This window comes from Acinonyx jubatus, chromosome B2, assembly GCF_027475565.1.
Source record: "Acinonyx jubatus isolate Ajub_Pintada_27869175 chromosome B2, VMU_Ajub_asm_v1.0, whole genome shotgun sequence".
In the NCBI taxonomy this organism is placed as follows: Eukaryota; Metazoa; Chordata; class Mammalia; order Carnivora; family Felidae; genus Acinonyx; species Acinonyx jubatus.
Window position 1 is genome coordinate 109,017,246 of NC_069385.1, and position 16,122 is coordinate 109,033,367.

The 16,122-nt window shown below is 51.8% G+C and overlaps 2 protein-coding genes across 16 annotated transcripts in view; one reads left to right on the forward strand and one right to left on the reverse strand.

Moving 5' to 3' along the window:
• The first annotated feature begins 5,334 nt into the window (after positions 1-5,334).
• On the forward strand, positions 5,335-8,099 carry DNPH1 (2'-deoxynucleoside 5'-phosphate N-hydrolase 1). Its single transcript, XM_027057714.2, has 4 exons — positions 5,335-5,809; positions 7,316-7,384; positions 7,557-7,667; positions 7,849-8,099. Exons 1-4 carry the CDS (start codon positions 5,347-5,349, stop codon positions 7,983-7,985), a joined length of 780 nt encoding a protein of 259 aa, XP_026913515.2. The 5' UTR covers positions 5,335-5,346; the 3' UTR covers positions 7,986-8,099.
• Positions 8,100-8,541: 442 nt separating this feature from the next.
• The window catches only part of CUL9 (cullin 9), a 37,030-nt gene continuing 29,449 nt past the window's right edge, over positions 8,542-16,122 (reverse strand). For 3 of the 15 annotated variants that reach the window (XM_027057707.2, XM_053222778.1, XM_027057704.2), the window contains 11 exons: positions 12,905-13,045; positions 12,580-12,744; positions 12,184-12,347; positions 11,326-11,419; positions 10,834-10,908; positions 10,569-10,679; positions 10,294-10,411; positions 9,739-9,872; positions 9,221-9,361; positions 8,971-9,044; positions 8,542-8,885 (listed from right to left, as the gene is read on the reverse strand). In XM_027057707.2, the coding sequence (XP_026913508.2) occupies positions 8,684-8,885; positions 8,971-9,044; positions 9,221-9,361; positions 9,739-9,872; positions 10,294-10,411; positions 10,569-10,679; positions 10,834-10,908; positions 11,326-11,419; positions 12,184-12,347; positions 12,580-12,744; positions 12,905-13,045 (1,419 nt within the window). In that variant the 3' untranslated portion in view covers positions 8,542-8,683. Of the gene's footprint in view, positions 8,886-8,970; positions 9,045-9,216; positions 9,922-10,293; positions 10,412-10,568; positions 10,680-10,798; positions 10,909-11,325; positions 11,420-12,183; positions 12,348-12,579; positions 12,745-12,904; positions 13,046-15,515; positions 15,652-16,122 lie in introns of those variants that run through there. The other 12 variants (XM_053222779.1, XM_015071226.3, XM_027057708.2 and 9 more) reach the window with 11 other exon arrangements.

A 16,122-nucleotide genomic window follows, 5' to 3' on the forward strand; every position in this document is an offset into this window, starting at 1 on the left:
CAGACTGCAAGCGGGGGAGGGGCAGAGAGAGAGGGAGACAGAATCTAAAGCAGGCTCCAGGCTCTGAGCTGTCAGCACAGAGCCTGACACAGGGTAGAGCACGCAAATCTTAATCTCAGGGTCTTGAGTTCAAGCCCCATGTTGGGTGGAGACTTTGCATTAAAAAAAAAAAAAAAAAAAAAAAAGAGGGATGCCTGGGTGGTTCAGTCAATTAAGCATTTGACTCTTGGTTTCGTTTCAGGTCATGACCTCATGGTTCGTGAGTTCAAGCTCCGCTAAAAGCGGATAGTATATATATATATATATATATATATATATATATATATAGTAATATATATATATATACTATATATAGAGAGAGATCCTCAACCCTGCTTTCTCTACAACGTATCTGAGAAAGGAACATCACATTTGAAAAACAAACAAATGATGGGGTGGGCGCTTGGATGGCTCAGTCGGTTAAGCGACCAACTTTGGCTCAGGTCATGATCTCACGGTTTGTGAGTTTGAGCCCTGCGTTGGGCTCTGTGCTGGGAGCCTAGGAGCCTAGGAGCCTCGGAGCCTGGAGCCTGCTTCAGATTCTGTGTCTCCCTCTCTCTCTGCCCCTCCCCCCCACATGATCTGTCTCTCTCTGTCTCAGAAATAAACATTTAAAAAAAAAATGAGCACAAAATGAACAATGGGAGGGTAAATCTGGTCCCTGCTATTCCTTCTTGGTGGGAAGCAGGTGTTTGTTTGATCTGGGTGTTAACCAGCAGAAGTGGGAGGATACATTGGAAAGTACATTCCATGTGCTTGATCTCTGCTTTCCTGGAACTGTTCAACCCTTTGCACATTGCTGCTTGGCATTAAGCTGACCTCTATTCTTTTTTTTCATTATTTAAAAAGAAATTTTTTTTAACGTTTATTTATTTTTGAGGGACAGATCATGAGCAGGAGAAGCGCAGAGACAGAGAGAGAGAGAGACAGAATCCGAAGCAGTCTCCAGGCTCTGAGCTGTCAGCACAGAGCCTGACGTGGGGCTCAGACTCATGAACTGTGAGATCCTGACCTGAGCCAAAGTCAGACACTTAACTGCCTGAGCCACCCAGAGGCCCCTAGTTGACGTCTATTCTTGAGCCAAGGCTGGCCCTTCCCCAGACCAGAGTCTAAAGTTTCAGACTGTACTCCTTTTTTTGTAGTTCCTTGAGTGCCCACTGAGTGTCTCACACAAAACAAATACCTCAAAAAAAAAAAAAAAATGTATCTTCAAAGCTGTAGATTAAAAGAGACTTTAAAAACATATAATAAATGAGTCCATTTAAACCATAGGACTAGGGATGCACGTTTGGGTGATAAAACCATAAAGAAGCATAAGGAAGTTTACTTATGCCCTTTTTTGGTCCTTACTATAAAAAGTAAGGGCAGTGGCTACTTTTGGAGGGAATAAAGAGGCTGTCACTGGGATAGGACACATGGAAACTTCTGGGAGGCTAAAGATCCATTTCTTGATGTGAATGGTGGTTACGAGAGTGTTTGTTTTATAATAATTAATTTGCTTTAAGGTAGTTTGCTGCAGGTGGATTTTATCTTATAATAAAAAATTTTTATTGGTATGTCCCAGGAATGAATGAATGAATGAATGAATGAAGGGATGAATCAGGGCATTGAGCATCCTTGGCTGCTAACATCAAAAGAGGGACATCCAGACGTTATGTGCCCCACGATGGGAGTAAACCTGTGAAATAGTCTTGCCCAAAATTATGAATCTGATCAAGCTTCCACATCCAACTCCAATTTATAGGACAGAGGAACACTTTAAATGACACCACAGGGATATAATCAGTAAAGTCCAGACTGTAGGAAACTGCAGGACAAATGAGGGGGCTGGGAGGCGATGATATGGAGGGGCAACATATTGGTTAAAATTGTCTTAAAAGACATATCAACCAATCACAACATGTGGATTTTATGTGGCTTCTGCTTTTAAACAAACTGTACACAAACATTTATAACATTTTTAAGACAACTGGAGATTTGAACAGTGGTAGAATATTTGATGACTTTAAAAAATCTTGTCAAATATTTTAGCTGGGATAATGATATTTTGGTTATATGTTTTTAAAAAAGAGTATCTTTTAGAAGCACATATTAATATATTTACAACCAAAATAATGTAATCTTGAATTTGCAGCAAAACAGTAGAGCGAGGAAATTGGACATGGGCATATATAGATAAAACCAGATTGGCCACAAATCGATAATTGCTGAGTCTCATTATATTATTTCTTATTTCCCATACTTTAGTTTTGCTTTTTATTTATTTATTAAAAATTTTTTTAAATGTTTTCATTTATTTTTGAGACGGAGAGAAAGCTTGAGCTGGGGAGGGGCAGAGAGAGAGGGAGACAGGATCCCAAGCAGGCTCTGTGCTGACAGCAGTGAGCCCAACGCAGGGCTTGAACCCTGAACCCCACAAGATCATGAACTGAGCTGAAGTTGCACATTTAACCGACTGAGCCACCCAAGTGCCCCTATTTATCATTTTTTAAGTTTTACTTACTTTTTTTATTTAAAAAATTTTTTTAACATTTATTTTTTTTGAGACAGAGAGACAGAGCATGAGTGGGGGAGGGGCAGAGAGAGAGGGAGACACAGAATCCAAAGCAGGCTTCAGGCTCTGAGCGCTCAGCACAGAGCCTAACACAGGGCTCGAACTCATGGACTGCCAGATCATGACCTAAGCCAAAGTCGGACGCTCAACCCACTGAGCCACCTAGGTACCCCTAGTTTTACTTATTTTTTTTAGAAAGAAAGCATGAGTGATGGCAGTAGGGAGGGAGAGAATCTTGAGCAGGCTCCATGCTCAGCATGGAGCCCAATGTGGAGCCCAATCCCATGAACGTGGGATCATGATCTGAGCCTAAATCAAGAGTCGGATGCTTAACCAACTGAGCCACCCAGGCGCCCCTAGTTTTGCTTTTAAAAGACAGCTTTATGAAGTATAATTTACACATCAATACATTCTATCGATTATAAGTGTACAATTTAGTAATCCTTTGTGAAAATTATTAAATGAGTCCATGTAAATGACGTGTCCAGAAAAACCCTATTTAGAGAGACAGCACGCAGATCATTTAAATGGAATTATTCCCTATGTACTCTTCCACTCTTCTCTCTACTAGGATATAAGTTTGACATTGTCTGTAATGGAAACAGTTTTGTTGAACTGAACAATGACTTAGATTTGTAGAGCATTTGTGTTTTGTAAAGTGCTCTCACATACTTCAGGGGAATTGCATCACACTCAAAATGCATAAGTAAAGGCAGCATAACGTTTCCTACTTAGAGATGAGGAAACTGAAGCTCAGAGGGCTTAAGGGACGTGCTCAAGGTCACAGAGCTCGCCAGAAACTGAATTAGGACTTGATTCTGGCCTCCTGTCACGTGGTGAGATACTGTCCTCCATCGGGCTGTCTCACTAGAGTGCCCCCCTCCCCCGGCCCCCCATCCACCACTTAGTGCCCCATCCCTCCACTTCAGGCCTCCCTGCACTGAGCTGGGACGGCCTGAGCTGCAAGCCACAGCTGGGTCTGCGTCCTCACCCATCTGACAGTGGATATAGAACAAATTTCAGGGCTTTGTTTTACCATTTGGAGAAACACAAAATATTCCTTCTACTCTTTCGCCTTCAGCCTGAGGTCGAACAGGGAATGGCAGCCACATCACAGGTGTGACCCTAAGGAGAGAGAGGCCGGTTTATTTTCTTTAAGACACAGAGGCAGAGACAGGATGCTCTGTGTGTACGTGTGTACGTGGGTTCCTCTCCTATGGGAAAGTGTGGCAAGAATCAGGAAGGGAAAGGAGATTGCCCATCAAGTTATCTGGCACATGAAGCTTCCTTTTTTTTTAATGTTTATTTTTGAGAGAGAGAGCCCGCGCACAGGTACGCGTGCAAGTGGGGGAGGGGCAGAGAGAGAGGGTGACAGGATCCACAGCTGGCTCTGAGCTGACAGCAGAGAGCTGGCACACGAAGCTTCTTTCCTAAAGGTGTATGTGAATGTGTATGAGAGACAGCCTGGGGCCCTAATGCATGGCTCCACATACATGTTTGCCCCACGGTCCAGCTATCTGTGGCCGTGCCCACGGAGGACAGAGATATACTAAAATCTCTTTGCCTTCTCTTTGTGTCTTTGCATTTTTAAAAAACGTGTTTATTTATTCACTTATCTTGAAACAGAGAGTGCATGTGCATGCACGCAAGTGGGGGAGACACAGAGAGAAAGGGAGAGAGAGTATCCCAAAAGAGAATCTCATCAACCCTGAGATGGTGACCTGAGCCAACATCAAGAGTTGGATGCTTAACGGACTGAGCCACCCAGGCGCCCCTGCATTTCTTGTTTGGTTATTTATTTATTTAAGTAATCTCCACACCCAATGTGGGGCTTGAACTCACAACCCCGAGGTCAAGAGTCACACGCTCTTCCAACTGAGCCAGCCAGGCACCCTTGCGTCTTTTGCATTTTAAAAATTATGTCAGCTCTGTAACCCATACTTAGGTATTTTACGGTTATCATTCAGGAAGAATTCAGAAGGAAGCACGACAGTGCTTTTCTCTAGGGAATGGGACTGGGGTCTCAGGACTCACTTTCCACCAGGTACTCTCTTGTTCCGTTTGATTTTTTGGTCCTATATTTGTGTTATTTTCATAGTAAAATGAGGGGGAGACCATTGTTACCACCAGTGAATAATGGTGTGTTTGCCAGCCTCCCTGGAGCTCCTGCTTCTGTCAGCCTACTACAGGGCGGAGCAGATTACAACGTGCTGCAAATATAACTTCTCATTTGAATCCACTCATGCATTAACAAATATTTGATAAATCGTTCCTATGTGCCAAGTACAGTTCTAGAACCCAGGGATATAGCAGTAAACAAAACTGTAAAAGTTCCTGCCCTCCTGGGGACTTATATTCTACTGGGCATAGAAAGACATACAACAAGGGTGCCTGGGTGGCTCCGTCATTAAGCCTCTAACTCGATTTCGGCTCAGATCATGATGACACAGTTCATGAGTTTGAGGAGAAAAGGTAAGGCAGGGAAGGGCGATGGGGAGTTCTGGGAATAGGAGCCTGCCGTGTTGAATAGGGTGGTCAGGGAAGGTGACCCGTGAACAGACTTGGAAGAGCTGAGGGAACGCTCCAGGGAACTACCTGGGAGAAAAAGAGTTCCAGGGAACAGCAAATGCAAAGGCTCTGAGGCAAGGACATGGCCGGCATACTTGAAGAACAGCCAGGAAAGCCAGCGTGGCTGCAGAAAAGTGAATGGTAGTAGTAGGAGATGGGGTCCGCGAGGTAAGAATCACCAGGGAATGATGCACTTGCGTCTAGCTGAGATGGGGAAGGCCAAGGCCAACAGGACCGGGTGGGGGTGGGAGGCAAGCTGCAGTGACGAAGTCGGGGCGGTGAGTTTCGCCCCTGGCCCGTGCTGTCCTCAGCGTCTGGAGGCTAATGCCACGCTCCCAGCCCGCCGCCAGTCGCAGGAGGGGCCTCCCCGGACCCAGGGAGGGCCGGCCGAGTCACGTGGCCGCGAGCGGGCGCCCCCTGGCGCGGGAAACGGAGAGACGGCGGCGGCGGCGAGGATGGCGGCGGCGGAGGCCGGAGCGCGGGAATGCGGGGAGCCGGGCCAGGGGGGCCGCCAGGCCCTGTACTTCTGCGGGAGCATCCGCGGCGGACGCGAGGACTGGGCGCTGTACGAACGGATCGTGTCTCGGCTGCGGCGCTTCGGGGCGGTGCTCACGGAGCACGTGGCGGCCAAGAAGCTGAGCGCGCGCGGTGAGGCGAGCGGCGGGGCGCGCGCGGCCGGGCCCAGGGCGCGGGCGGCGGGGGAGCGGGCCGGTCCCGCCCCGCTACCGAGATTGCACTCCGCTCGGCGGCGGCCATCGGACCACCGGCCGGCCGCGCGTCCCTACGGCCCGGAGCCCTCCCTCCTGCCCAGCGGGGAAGGGGAGCCGAGGTTCGGACCGCGTGGGTCCCGTGAACTTGCGGGTGGGAGCTCAGTCTCCGCATTCAGTTGTTATCTTGACCTCGATTCTTTCCTGGAGAACTTCACCTCTTTCCAGGGACTGAGCAGGGAGGAGCAGAATGGGAGTGAATGGGGCTGCTTCAGTTCCCAGCTTCCCGCTGGCATCTGCTCCCCTACCTAAGATAAGCTTATCCCCCCTGCTTTCCCCCTTTGCGGTCAAGATATCCGCCCTGTCTTGGGCCCGAAGGACCCCAATTCTTGCCACCACCTTCTCTCACGTACTCTCATCAGGCTACTTCCTGGCTGCTGGGTCTTTCAAAAATATTGCTTTCATCAGATTTGGTCTGGAATCTCGGCGAGTTTTCTACTTTGAAAATCGCGCCAAAACTCTCGTAACTTCTGCTCAGTAAACCTTTTTTTTCCCCTCGCCCGACCGAGGAGCGGGTCCAGGATTTGTAATATCTAATGCAATTCTGGGAGCCCTCTTTAAAAAGGTGAAATCACAAAATTGCTAGGGCGTTGGGAAGGGCTTGTGCAAGTGCAGGACCCAGAAGCGTAAGGTTCGTTTGGTTTCACCGCTAGTCCCGTCCACGCTCACCTACTGGTTCCGGAACTTCAGTGTGCTCAAAGGAAGTCTGAGGGAACTTGTTTAAAATGCAGATTCACATAGCACAGTCTGGGTTGAAGGCTTAGAATTCATTTTTAACGGACTCTCCAGTGATTCTGCTCTGTTTAATCAAGCTGGAAATGAGATACTGATACCAGTCAGAGCCTCTCCTACCTTCCTTTCCACCACCTCCTACTGGTCATGCGCTGTATTACAGCACTGGTGCTCAAAGTTTGGTGCGGTTCACACTCCTCTGAAGAGCTCCTGAAGCAGCCTGACCTCATATCGAGCTCTCGGCTGATTCTGGCACCCACCAAACCTTGAGAGCCACTCAGGCTCCCTAGTTGTTCATCCTTCTTTGCACAGGCGGTCTCTTGCTACTGCCCATTTCCATCCCGCACTGGAGGAGGATATTCCTCCTCCTTTCCATCTCTGATCCCTGTCACACACTGAGGTATAGTCCTTCCCTTAATATCATCTGTGTCACTCATCTGGCCCTAATCACACATCCCTCCTAGCATGGGATTGAATCTTTCTTGTGGTTATTTCATTTCCTCACTCCTTTTCATGGAACCTTAGTGTTAGGTGGGTCCCTGGTCACCTAGCATGCAGCAGGGTGAATGGGGGGGGTGGCAAGGGCATAGGAGAGGTACTGAGTGCTGAGGACCAGGCAGGGGCTTGGCCTTGACCAGCTTTTCCTCATCCACAGGGGAAGAGGCTGCTGGAGGTGACAGTTTCATCCATGAGCGGGACCTGGCCTGGCTGCAGCAGGCAGATGGTGAGCAGTTCCCCCCACCCCCGCACCTCCTATCCACAAACTCCTCTGGGATGTTAGATCCCGTCCACACCTAGAAGGGACTCCCCAGAGTTCTCTTCTCACCACACCCAGACTCTTGTCATTTCTCCCTCACAAGCCCCGGGTATTGAGCCTTAGTCTCTTTTCTTCCCAGTGGTGGTGGCAGAAGTGACCCAACCGTCGTTGGGGGTAGGCTATGAGTTGGGCCGGGCCATGGCCCTCAATAAGCGAATTCTGTGCCTGTTCCGTCCACAATCTGGCCGAGGTGAGCACTTCAAGCCCTGGATGGCCCCTTCTCCACCCCAGCTTTCTGTGGACCCAGCCCTCAGCTCCTTCCCTGAGGGGGCTCTGGGTACAGTGCCTACCCCCAGAATGGGACAGGGAGGGGAGTGTGGGGGGGGGTGGTGTGGATGGGAGCCACCATTACTTTCCTCCACCCTTCTCAGTGCTTTCAGCCATGATCCGGGGAGCGGCAGACGGCTCGAAGTTCCAGGTGTTAGACTATGAAGAAGGACAGGTGGAGGCCATGCTGGATCGATACTTTGAGGCTGACCCTCCTCTAGCAGGCAGCTGTCACCCCTGACCCAACCGCTTGACTTAACCCTGCTCTGTTATGTTCTAATCCCAGACTCTGCCCTAGTGCCCTTCCTGCCTCCTAGCCCCAGTTCCAAATTAAAAGGTATGTTTAAAATTCTAACTTTATGTCTATGAGTGGTGGCGTGGGATCAGTCCTCAGTAATATCCTTTTCCTGCTGCATTTCACTTCAAGATGTAAGAACATTAAACATTCTGTAGATCCGCAAGAGAGGGCACTATCTAATGCCGTCAAGCTCCTGCCAGGAACACTGAAGAGTATGGGAAGGTTGGGCCGGGGTGGGGGGTGGCTGTTTGTCTGTCTCTGATGCTAGGCTGGGTCTGGGGCAAGCGGGCAGGCCTATGCCTGCCCTGAACCACGTAGACTTTCATTTCCCTTTGTCAATTTAGGTCCAGTGGGTCTGCTTTGGACCTTCTCTGAGAACACAAGAGTCTGGAGGTAAAAAAAAAAAAAAGTGAACAATGAGGGGGTGGGTGTGTGGAGGGAGTAGGGAGTTGATACTAGCCTTTGGGGACGCACCTGTGTCAGCCTGCTTCCAGAGAAGTATGTGAAAAAGTTTATTCGGTAAACAGAAGGTACTGCAGACACTGGGAATTGCTTCCCTCAACAATGGCAGGAAGGGGTGACTTCACCCCCTTGGCCCCCGTGACTCTGAGGTGGCTCCAGGTGTTCCTGCGTCTTGGCCCTCAGTCATAGGCCTCATCATCATCCTCCTCGTCACCGAAGAAGAAAGCGTCTCGGTCCAGGTTCTCAGACTCGTCATAGGAGAAGCTATCATTGTCCAGCTCCTCATCAAACTCATCCTGCTGCCACTCGGGCACATCATCCTCATCATCTTCCTCCTCCTCCTCCTCTTCATCCACCTCCAGCCCCGAGGAGCTCTGCGGCCTAGCAAGGGAGAGAGCCACACTCAGCCCCAGAAGAAGCCTGGCATCCCCCACTCCCCCGCCATGGCTCTGCCCACCCTACTCACTGACTGCCGGGCACATTGGATCCTTTCGCCTCTCGGGCCTCTAATGATGGGCTCTGCAGACCCACCTGGAAGTCCTGGCAAGGAGAATAGGGAGATGTGGGAAGTGGGAGAGTAGAGGACATTGGGCCTCTGCCCATCATTCCTTCAATGAACATTCTCTGAGGGCCTACTCCCTCTGCTCTAGGTGCCAGGCTCCCGGCAAGAATGCTCCCACCTCCTCGTCCCTCCCTCATCCCAGGACTCCACAAACCGATGCCTTTGTGAAACGTAACTCAGGCAGTCTCCAGGGACACAGGTTGCGATGGTGAGGCACACCGCCCCCGTGCTTCAGGAGCTGGCAGTGTATGTTCACGTCTTGTCTGCCCAAGTTACTTACTCGTCTGTAAGCTCCCTGAGGGCAGGACTCATAGTTTAGATGCAACATCAGTGTATTAGAGCTGGAAAGAACCTCAGAGATCCCTTACTCGGTGGATCCCAGTCCCCCGGCACCCACTCCTGGGATACTGAGTCTACATCTGAGAAGTATGAAAAAGTTCCCCAAGTGATTTTGATAAGCATCTGGGCAAATACCCTTGATCGGGGCTAACTCTCTTGCAGCACTCACCAGGTGGTTAAGTGGCAGGGTCCAACCACATCCAACAGGCTGGCCTAGGAGCTGGGGCGCAAGCCCATGTCTCCAAACACGTTTCACCCTCCCGCCTTTGCTTTTGGATGCTCCTAGGGCAGGGGCTGTGCTGGGCCCAGGGGGCCCGGGGTCGGGCCACATACCTGGGTAGAATGCTGCAGGATAGCCAGCAGCCTCTCCTGGATCCTCCGGAGCAGCTCCATGCCCGTGCTGAGGCAGTCTGCCCGCAGGAGGCGCAGGGACGAGGCCAGGTCTCTGCACCGCAGCAGCGTCTCCTCTGCAGAGAGGGTAGGGCACAGGAGCTCCCTCCCTTCTTCCATTCCTTCCTTCAACAAACACCTACTGAACATCTACCAAGTTCTATCAACACCTACCAGGCATAGCCCTAGATACCTATTCTGGGGGCGGGGGCGGGGGGCGGGCTACATCATAGCAGAGGGGGACAGATGATAATCAAACCGGTCAGGTGAAGCCCTTAGGCACCTGATGGCATGTACCACACACCTTCATACCTGACTTTAAAAGGCCGATATACCTGCATCTGTAAGGCTGTGAAGAAGTAGGTGGAGGAAGAGGACAGAGCACAGTGGGGAGCTGGGAGGGGGGTGCTGTTTCACCCACTGTCTGCGGGGATGGACTGCTCAGAGCGGGGAGGTGGGCAGGAGGTGGGAGTGAGCAGGCAGGGGGCCAGGCCTCACCTAGGAGGATCTGCAGGGCGTTGGTGTGCAGCTCCAGGTTCTCGGTCTGCTGCTCCACCATATCCATGTGCTCTGTGTCCTGGTTGTAGAAGCTGTACACGCAGGCATAGGCCAGCACCTGTGGGAGCCCGAGTCATCCCTTTCCCTGCTCAGGCCAGGGGGCCTCCCTGCTTCCTCATTCCCTCCATCCAGGCAGGTTAGAGGAAAGCGGCCCAGCCCACCAGAACCCCTTGGCACATCCCCCGCACCCCCTCCCCGGCCCGCACCACCACCACCTTGCGAGCCTGCTCCAGGCCCCGGCAGGCGTCACTGAGGAAGGTGAAGGATTTGGGTGGGGGCACCTCCTGGATGGCAGACACGCGGTTCCGCAAGCTCACGGCGAACTCCTGTGCAGGCGAAGGCGGATCAGCGCTGCTGCGTGCAGCCCTCCCCCACCCGGTCAGAACAGCACCCACCCAATTTGGATCTTTGGCCCCTGCCTGGCCATCCACCCCAGCCCTCTGACCTTCTCACCGACACCACTGTTTCCTCCCTGCTCACCCGGGCCTGGTGATGGAAAGTACACCTCTCGTTATAGTCCTGAAACCGCTTCTCCTGGCGAGCTGCTTTGCTTACCTGGTAAGGGCAGGTTGAGAGGGCTCTAGGGTGCTTTGCTGGGCAGGATGGGGTTAACACACTAGGTACCCTGCGTGGAGGCCTTCTGACACCTCACCCAGACCTCATCATTTAATCCTAACTCTGTGAAGCAGGTCACATTATTATCCCCTGGTACAGGTGAGGCTGAGGTGTGGGCAAATGCCCTGGCAGTGGTGCCAGGCTCTGACGCACGGCATCTGCTCTACTCTGGCCTGGTGCCTCCTGAGAATATAGACCTCCCAGGACAGAACTTCCAGCACCTGTAGGCCCAGGCGGCTTCTGTCTTCCCACTGAGCCTCTGTCCCAACAGCTGTTCAGCTGCTCAGGACACCCAGGGCCCAGCAGCAGCATCCCATCCTGACTGCCCTTGGGCCTCCTCCTGGCCCCGGCCCTTACCATGGCAGAGCAGTTGTAGTAGTCTTTGTGATTGGGCTTCCACGACTTGAGGCAGCGCCAGCAAAATCCATGGTTGCATTTGGCACACGTCATGCTATGGAGGAAGCTGGCTGGTCAGAGGGCTCCTGGCCGGGGCCACATCGGGAACACCAAGGGCTTGGGTGCCCCACGGAACATGCCCCTGGCCCCTCCATGCCCTTACAGTCTCCTTAACCTCATCAATGCCTACTGAGCACACCCTTGCTTCTGAGCCCCTTACAGTGCAAACTTCAAAGCGGGGGTGGGGTGCCTGGGTGGCTCAGTCAGTTGGGTTTCTGACTTGGGCTCAGGTCATGATCTCTCATTTTGTGCGTTCCAACCCCTCAGCATCAGGCTCTCTGCTGTCAGTGCAGAGCCCGCTTTGGATCCTCTGTTCCCCTCTCTCTGCCCTCCCCTGCTTGTGCACACACCTCTCTCTCAAAAACGAATAAACATTTCAAGAAATTAAAAATTAAAAAAATAAAGGCGGGGGAAGGAGCATTAAGATGCAGGAGTCACTGGGGGCGCCCAGGTGGCTCCGTCGGTTAAGCATCCAACTCTTAATTTCAGCCCAGGTCATGATCTCATGGTTCACGCATCTGGCTCTACACTGACAGCGTGGAGCCGTCTTGGGATTCTCTCTCTCTCCCTCTCTTTGCCCCTTCCCTGTCCACACTCTCGCTCTCTCAAAATAAATTAAAAAAAAAAAGATGCAGGAATCACTGGAGGCCGCCTCCTTTGTTCAGCTCTGTTCAGCCCCACGGCCCCTCCGTACCACCAGGCCTCCCACCCTCTCCCATGCTCTCTGACCCCACCAATGACCAAAGTACCCCCTCTTACTGTAGACACCCCTCATTCTTCTCAATGGGAGCCTGGCAGCTGGGACAGCGCTTGGAGATGAGCTTGGCCAGGTGCTTGCTCTGAGCCTCCACGCTCATGCCATCATAGTAGCCGCCATCATCGACCCACTGGGACATGTGGCCACAGCTGGCAGGGTAGTGCGCCTAGGGCAAGAGGGGAGGACATGGCTGAGCTCTAACCAAGGGTGGCACTGCGAGTGTGTGAGGGAGGGAGGTCACAAGTGGAGGACTACAGGAGGAGGAACAGAGCTCAGCCAGGTGACAGCGTGTGAGGACAAGACATGGTGTGTGTGTGGGGGGGGGGGGTGGCAGAGCGGAGTGCTGGCAGAGGAGAGGTACAGGCCTTGCTCAGGGGCAGGGCTGGGCAGGCACCCACCTCGGGGAAGCTACAGTTGAAGCAGGAGGCCCAGCCACATTTAGAGCAGGTGGTCCCGCAGCCCAAGCCCTGGCGGCACAGGATGCGGTCACAGCCCTGGGGGTTGGTGCACCACGTCAGGTTGGAGCAGCTCTCCACGTAGCCACGCAGGAGGGCCTTCTCGTACTATGGGGGCATAGGTGCCACCAGGTGAGGACATGGCTCTCCAGGATGCCACACCTCCAGACCCCCCCTCCCCCCACCACCGGCACCCGGAATGTGGGCCCACCCCCTGGGGCCTGCCCCTCTGGCTGTACACCGAATCCTCCTGCAGAGGAGGGACTACCTTGGAGATGACATCTGGGGAGGAGACAATGGCCCGAATGAAGGCTCCAGTGGGCTGTGCAGGGCAGTCGGCAATGGGACAGGTGCAATTCAGCACAAGGTTCTGCTCAATCCGAGTTGTCAGATACTCATTCCAGCAAGACTGGAGGGGAAAGGAGGGGCTGCTTAGGGACAATAGGGGAGCAGCACAGGAGGACATCTTGGACTGGTAATTTTCCTAGCACCCCCCTCCTGACTATGGAAGGCCAGAGACAAGCCTGCTTCTGGAGCAACCTCAAAACTGACCCTAATCTTTCTGGCTTCTATGGGTTTTCCTGGGATTGGCCCAAATCACAGTTGCCTTTGAGGATGTGTGGGCCAGGGTAGTGGCTTCATTTTAATTATTGTTGAGATGGACATGGAGGGAATGGATAAGAGAATCAGGACAAAGGAGATGATTCAAGTTCTAAGAAGATCTGGAGAGAGCAAGAAGGCCAGAGAGGAAGGAGGCCTGGGGCAGTAGGGTGCCTTTTCCCTGTGGGGTAGCTGGCCTTGGACACTGCAAACACCGCTGTGGCCTCTCCTCCCAGCTCCATCTGCTCACCTAGCTCCTTGGTGCTCCCATCTTCCCAGACTCAGCCTCTTCTCCACAAAAAAGCCTCGCCCACTGAACCCCCCACCCATCCTGGTCACGGGTGTCGGAACCCTCATATCTCTTGGATTCTCTTCTAGCTCCCATGTCACTGCACCACCCTAAACCAGGCCTTTTATCCCCTGACCCCTAAACTGCTTGTCCCCATAAACGGTCTTCCTACCCAGATCCCTCCAAGAAAGGTACTAAACAAAACAAAACCCTTTTTATGGTGAAATAAAGCCAGATAAGTTGGGAAATTGAGTGCAGAATTCCTGCATTTTTGAGAGAAAACAGGAAAATACTCCAAATTCAGACTTCATGCTTGCAGGCATACGGCCACAACAGGGCCCCTTACAGCCACAGAGGACAAAGGCTGGCAGCTGGGTTTGGAGCCCATCCCACTCCCCTAAGGAGCCCCTCTGCTGTTGGCTTGCTCTCGCTTCTGCTGCTTCTGCCATCCCCCCTGCCCAGCCCACCGGGAATGCAGTCTCCGTCCAGCCTGTACTCCCCTCCCACACCTGCCAACCCTGCCTGTCACTCAAGGCTCACACGGGGAACACCCCCCCACCCCCCACAGCCCCCATCGACAGCTCCAAACCCAGGACTTCCCTTCTCTGAGTTCCCTTACATTTCATTGTGCCGCTCAGCTGTGACTTAAACATAGGCTCCTCCTTGGCTGGGACATCTCCAATTAGCCTGTTTTTCTCACTTTCCCTGTCGTTCCATCTCTACAGGGGGATCTGTACAGCTCAGCACTCTGGACCTGCTTCTCTCTCTCTGCAGGATGCCAGCTAGGCCTCTCCACTTAATTCCAAATTCTGCTGTCCAGTCCCACACAGGTATCCAACAAGAAGCTCAAACTTCACATGGTCAGAACAGACTTAATTTTCCCTCAAAAACCTGCCCTCCACACCCAGCCCCAGCCCCAACAGCTTGCTAAATTCAGTAGAAGATGACATATCTCATCCACCCAGATGCTCTGGTCAGAAGCCCAAGAAGTACCCTTGATTCCTTTGTCCTAAGCCCCCCATCAGCTCCACCAAGCCCTGTCAACTCTGCCTCCTGATGTACCCCAATCTGTCCCCTTCTCTCTTCACTGCAAATGCTGGGAAAACACCCACCGCTTCCTGCCTCTTTATACAACAATCTCCCAACAGGTGCCCCTGCTTCCACACAAGATCTGCCCAAGCCTTTCTTCCACACATGGTGATCTTTTAGAAAATGAAAATCAGATCCAATTACTCCCCTGCTTAACTCCATCGAGGCTTTCCATAAAGTCAAGCCCACTGTATGCCAATCCCAACCCCACTGGGTCCGTCTCCCTCCCAAATCTCTCCCTCGACTGTCCCACCACATCACTGTGCTTTAGCCACCAGTCTCAGCTTCTTTGCAATTGCTGTCCCCTCTGTCTGCCACGCTCTTCCACCAAATAGTCACCTCTTCAAGGACAGCCTTCCCTGGCCTCCCCAATCTAAAGTCCCTGACAGGGACTCTCCCCCCACTCCTCACCTCAGTCACTTCCTATGACATGACCCTGTTGTTATTTCCTTCCCCTCACTTGTCATAAAAGCATGAGGGAGGGCCCTGGAGCAAGACTGCCAAAGTCCAAATCCTGACCTTGGGCAGGTGACTTCTCCTCCAGGCGCCTCCATCTGTCACCAGCAAAATGGGGATGGTAAAAATACTGACCTCACACAACTTTCATGGGAATTAAGCAAGATAATGCATATATAACAGCAGAACGGCCCAGAATGCATCCCCCATAAATATTAGCTGCTGATATTATTAGCCCTTGGGTCATTTCTGGCTTGGATTTTCCCACCCCCTCATATAGCACCCGGTGCTGTGCACACAGTGAGTTCATGACAAACATTAGTTGAATGAAAAAGTGAAAGTGGGAAGGAAATAATTAAGAACCAGGAAAAGGGGGGCACAGGAAACCGTGTGAGAAGAGTAACTTGAAGCAGAGCAAAAAAGGAAGGAGGAAAAGTACACGTACACACACATGCCAATGCACACGTCCCAGATCACCCACCACTGGGGAGACGCTGTTGGGAGAGGCAGCTAGATTCAGGGCAACAAGCGCGCTCATCCTGTTAAGTTGATGTGTTTGGGCTTGGCATCAGTTCTAAGAGCTGTGAGGCAGGGAACATGGGACACTCAGCACTCTGGTCCCCTGCACCTCGGCCCCTCTCCCCCGCCACTGAAGACAACTCACTCCCCCATCTACAGCCTCCTCTGCTCAGCTGTACAGTAGCAAGATCTGGCTTCCCATAATTCCCTTGACTTCTGTGCTATTCTCATGTTCTGAGATAAAGGGACTTGAATGATAATTAGGAAACATAAACCTATAGTCATCATCAATGTAATAACACTTCTCATTTATGAAGTGCCTTGATGTATATTTTACATGTATGCATGTGCTACCCATCTATCTATCTATCTATCTATCTATCTATCTATCTATCTATAGTTCTCAAACCTGGCTGAACACTGAGGAATTTTTAAAACTTCAGATGCCTGGGTTTCACCTCCAGAGATTCCAATTTAACAGTTTGAGCATGAGGACTTTTTAAAAGCTCCCAGTGATTACAATATGCCACCGG

Excerpts from the sequence above, each read along its gene's own strand:
- DNPH1 (XM_027057714.2), top strand. The coding sequence starts at position 5,347 with ATGATGCACTTGCGTCTAGCTGAGATGGGGAAGGCCAAGGCCAACAGG. Across the intron at positions 5,810-7,315 it reads CAAGAAGCTGAGCGCGCGCG|GGGAAGAGGCTGCTGGAGGT; the intron begins GTGAGGCGAGCG and ends CCTCATCCACAG. Across the intron at positions 7,668-7,848 it reads CCGTCCACAATCTGGCCGAG|TGCTTTCAGCCATGATCCGG; the intron begins GTGAGCACTTCA and ends CACCCTTCTCAG.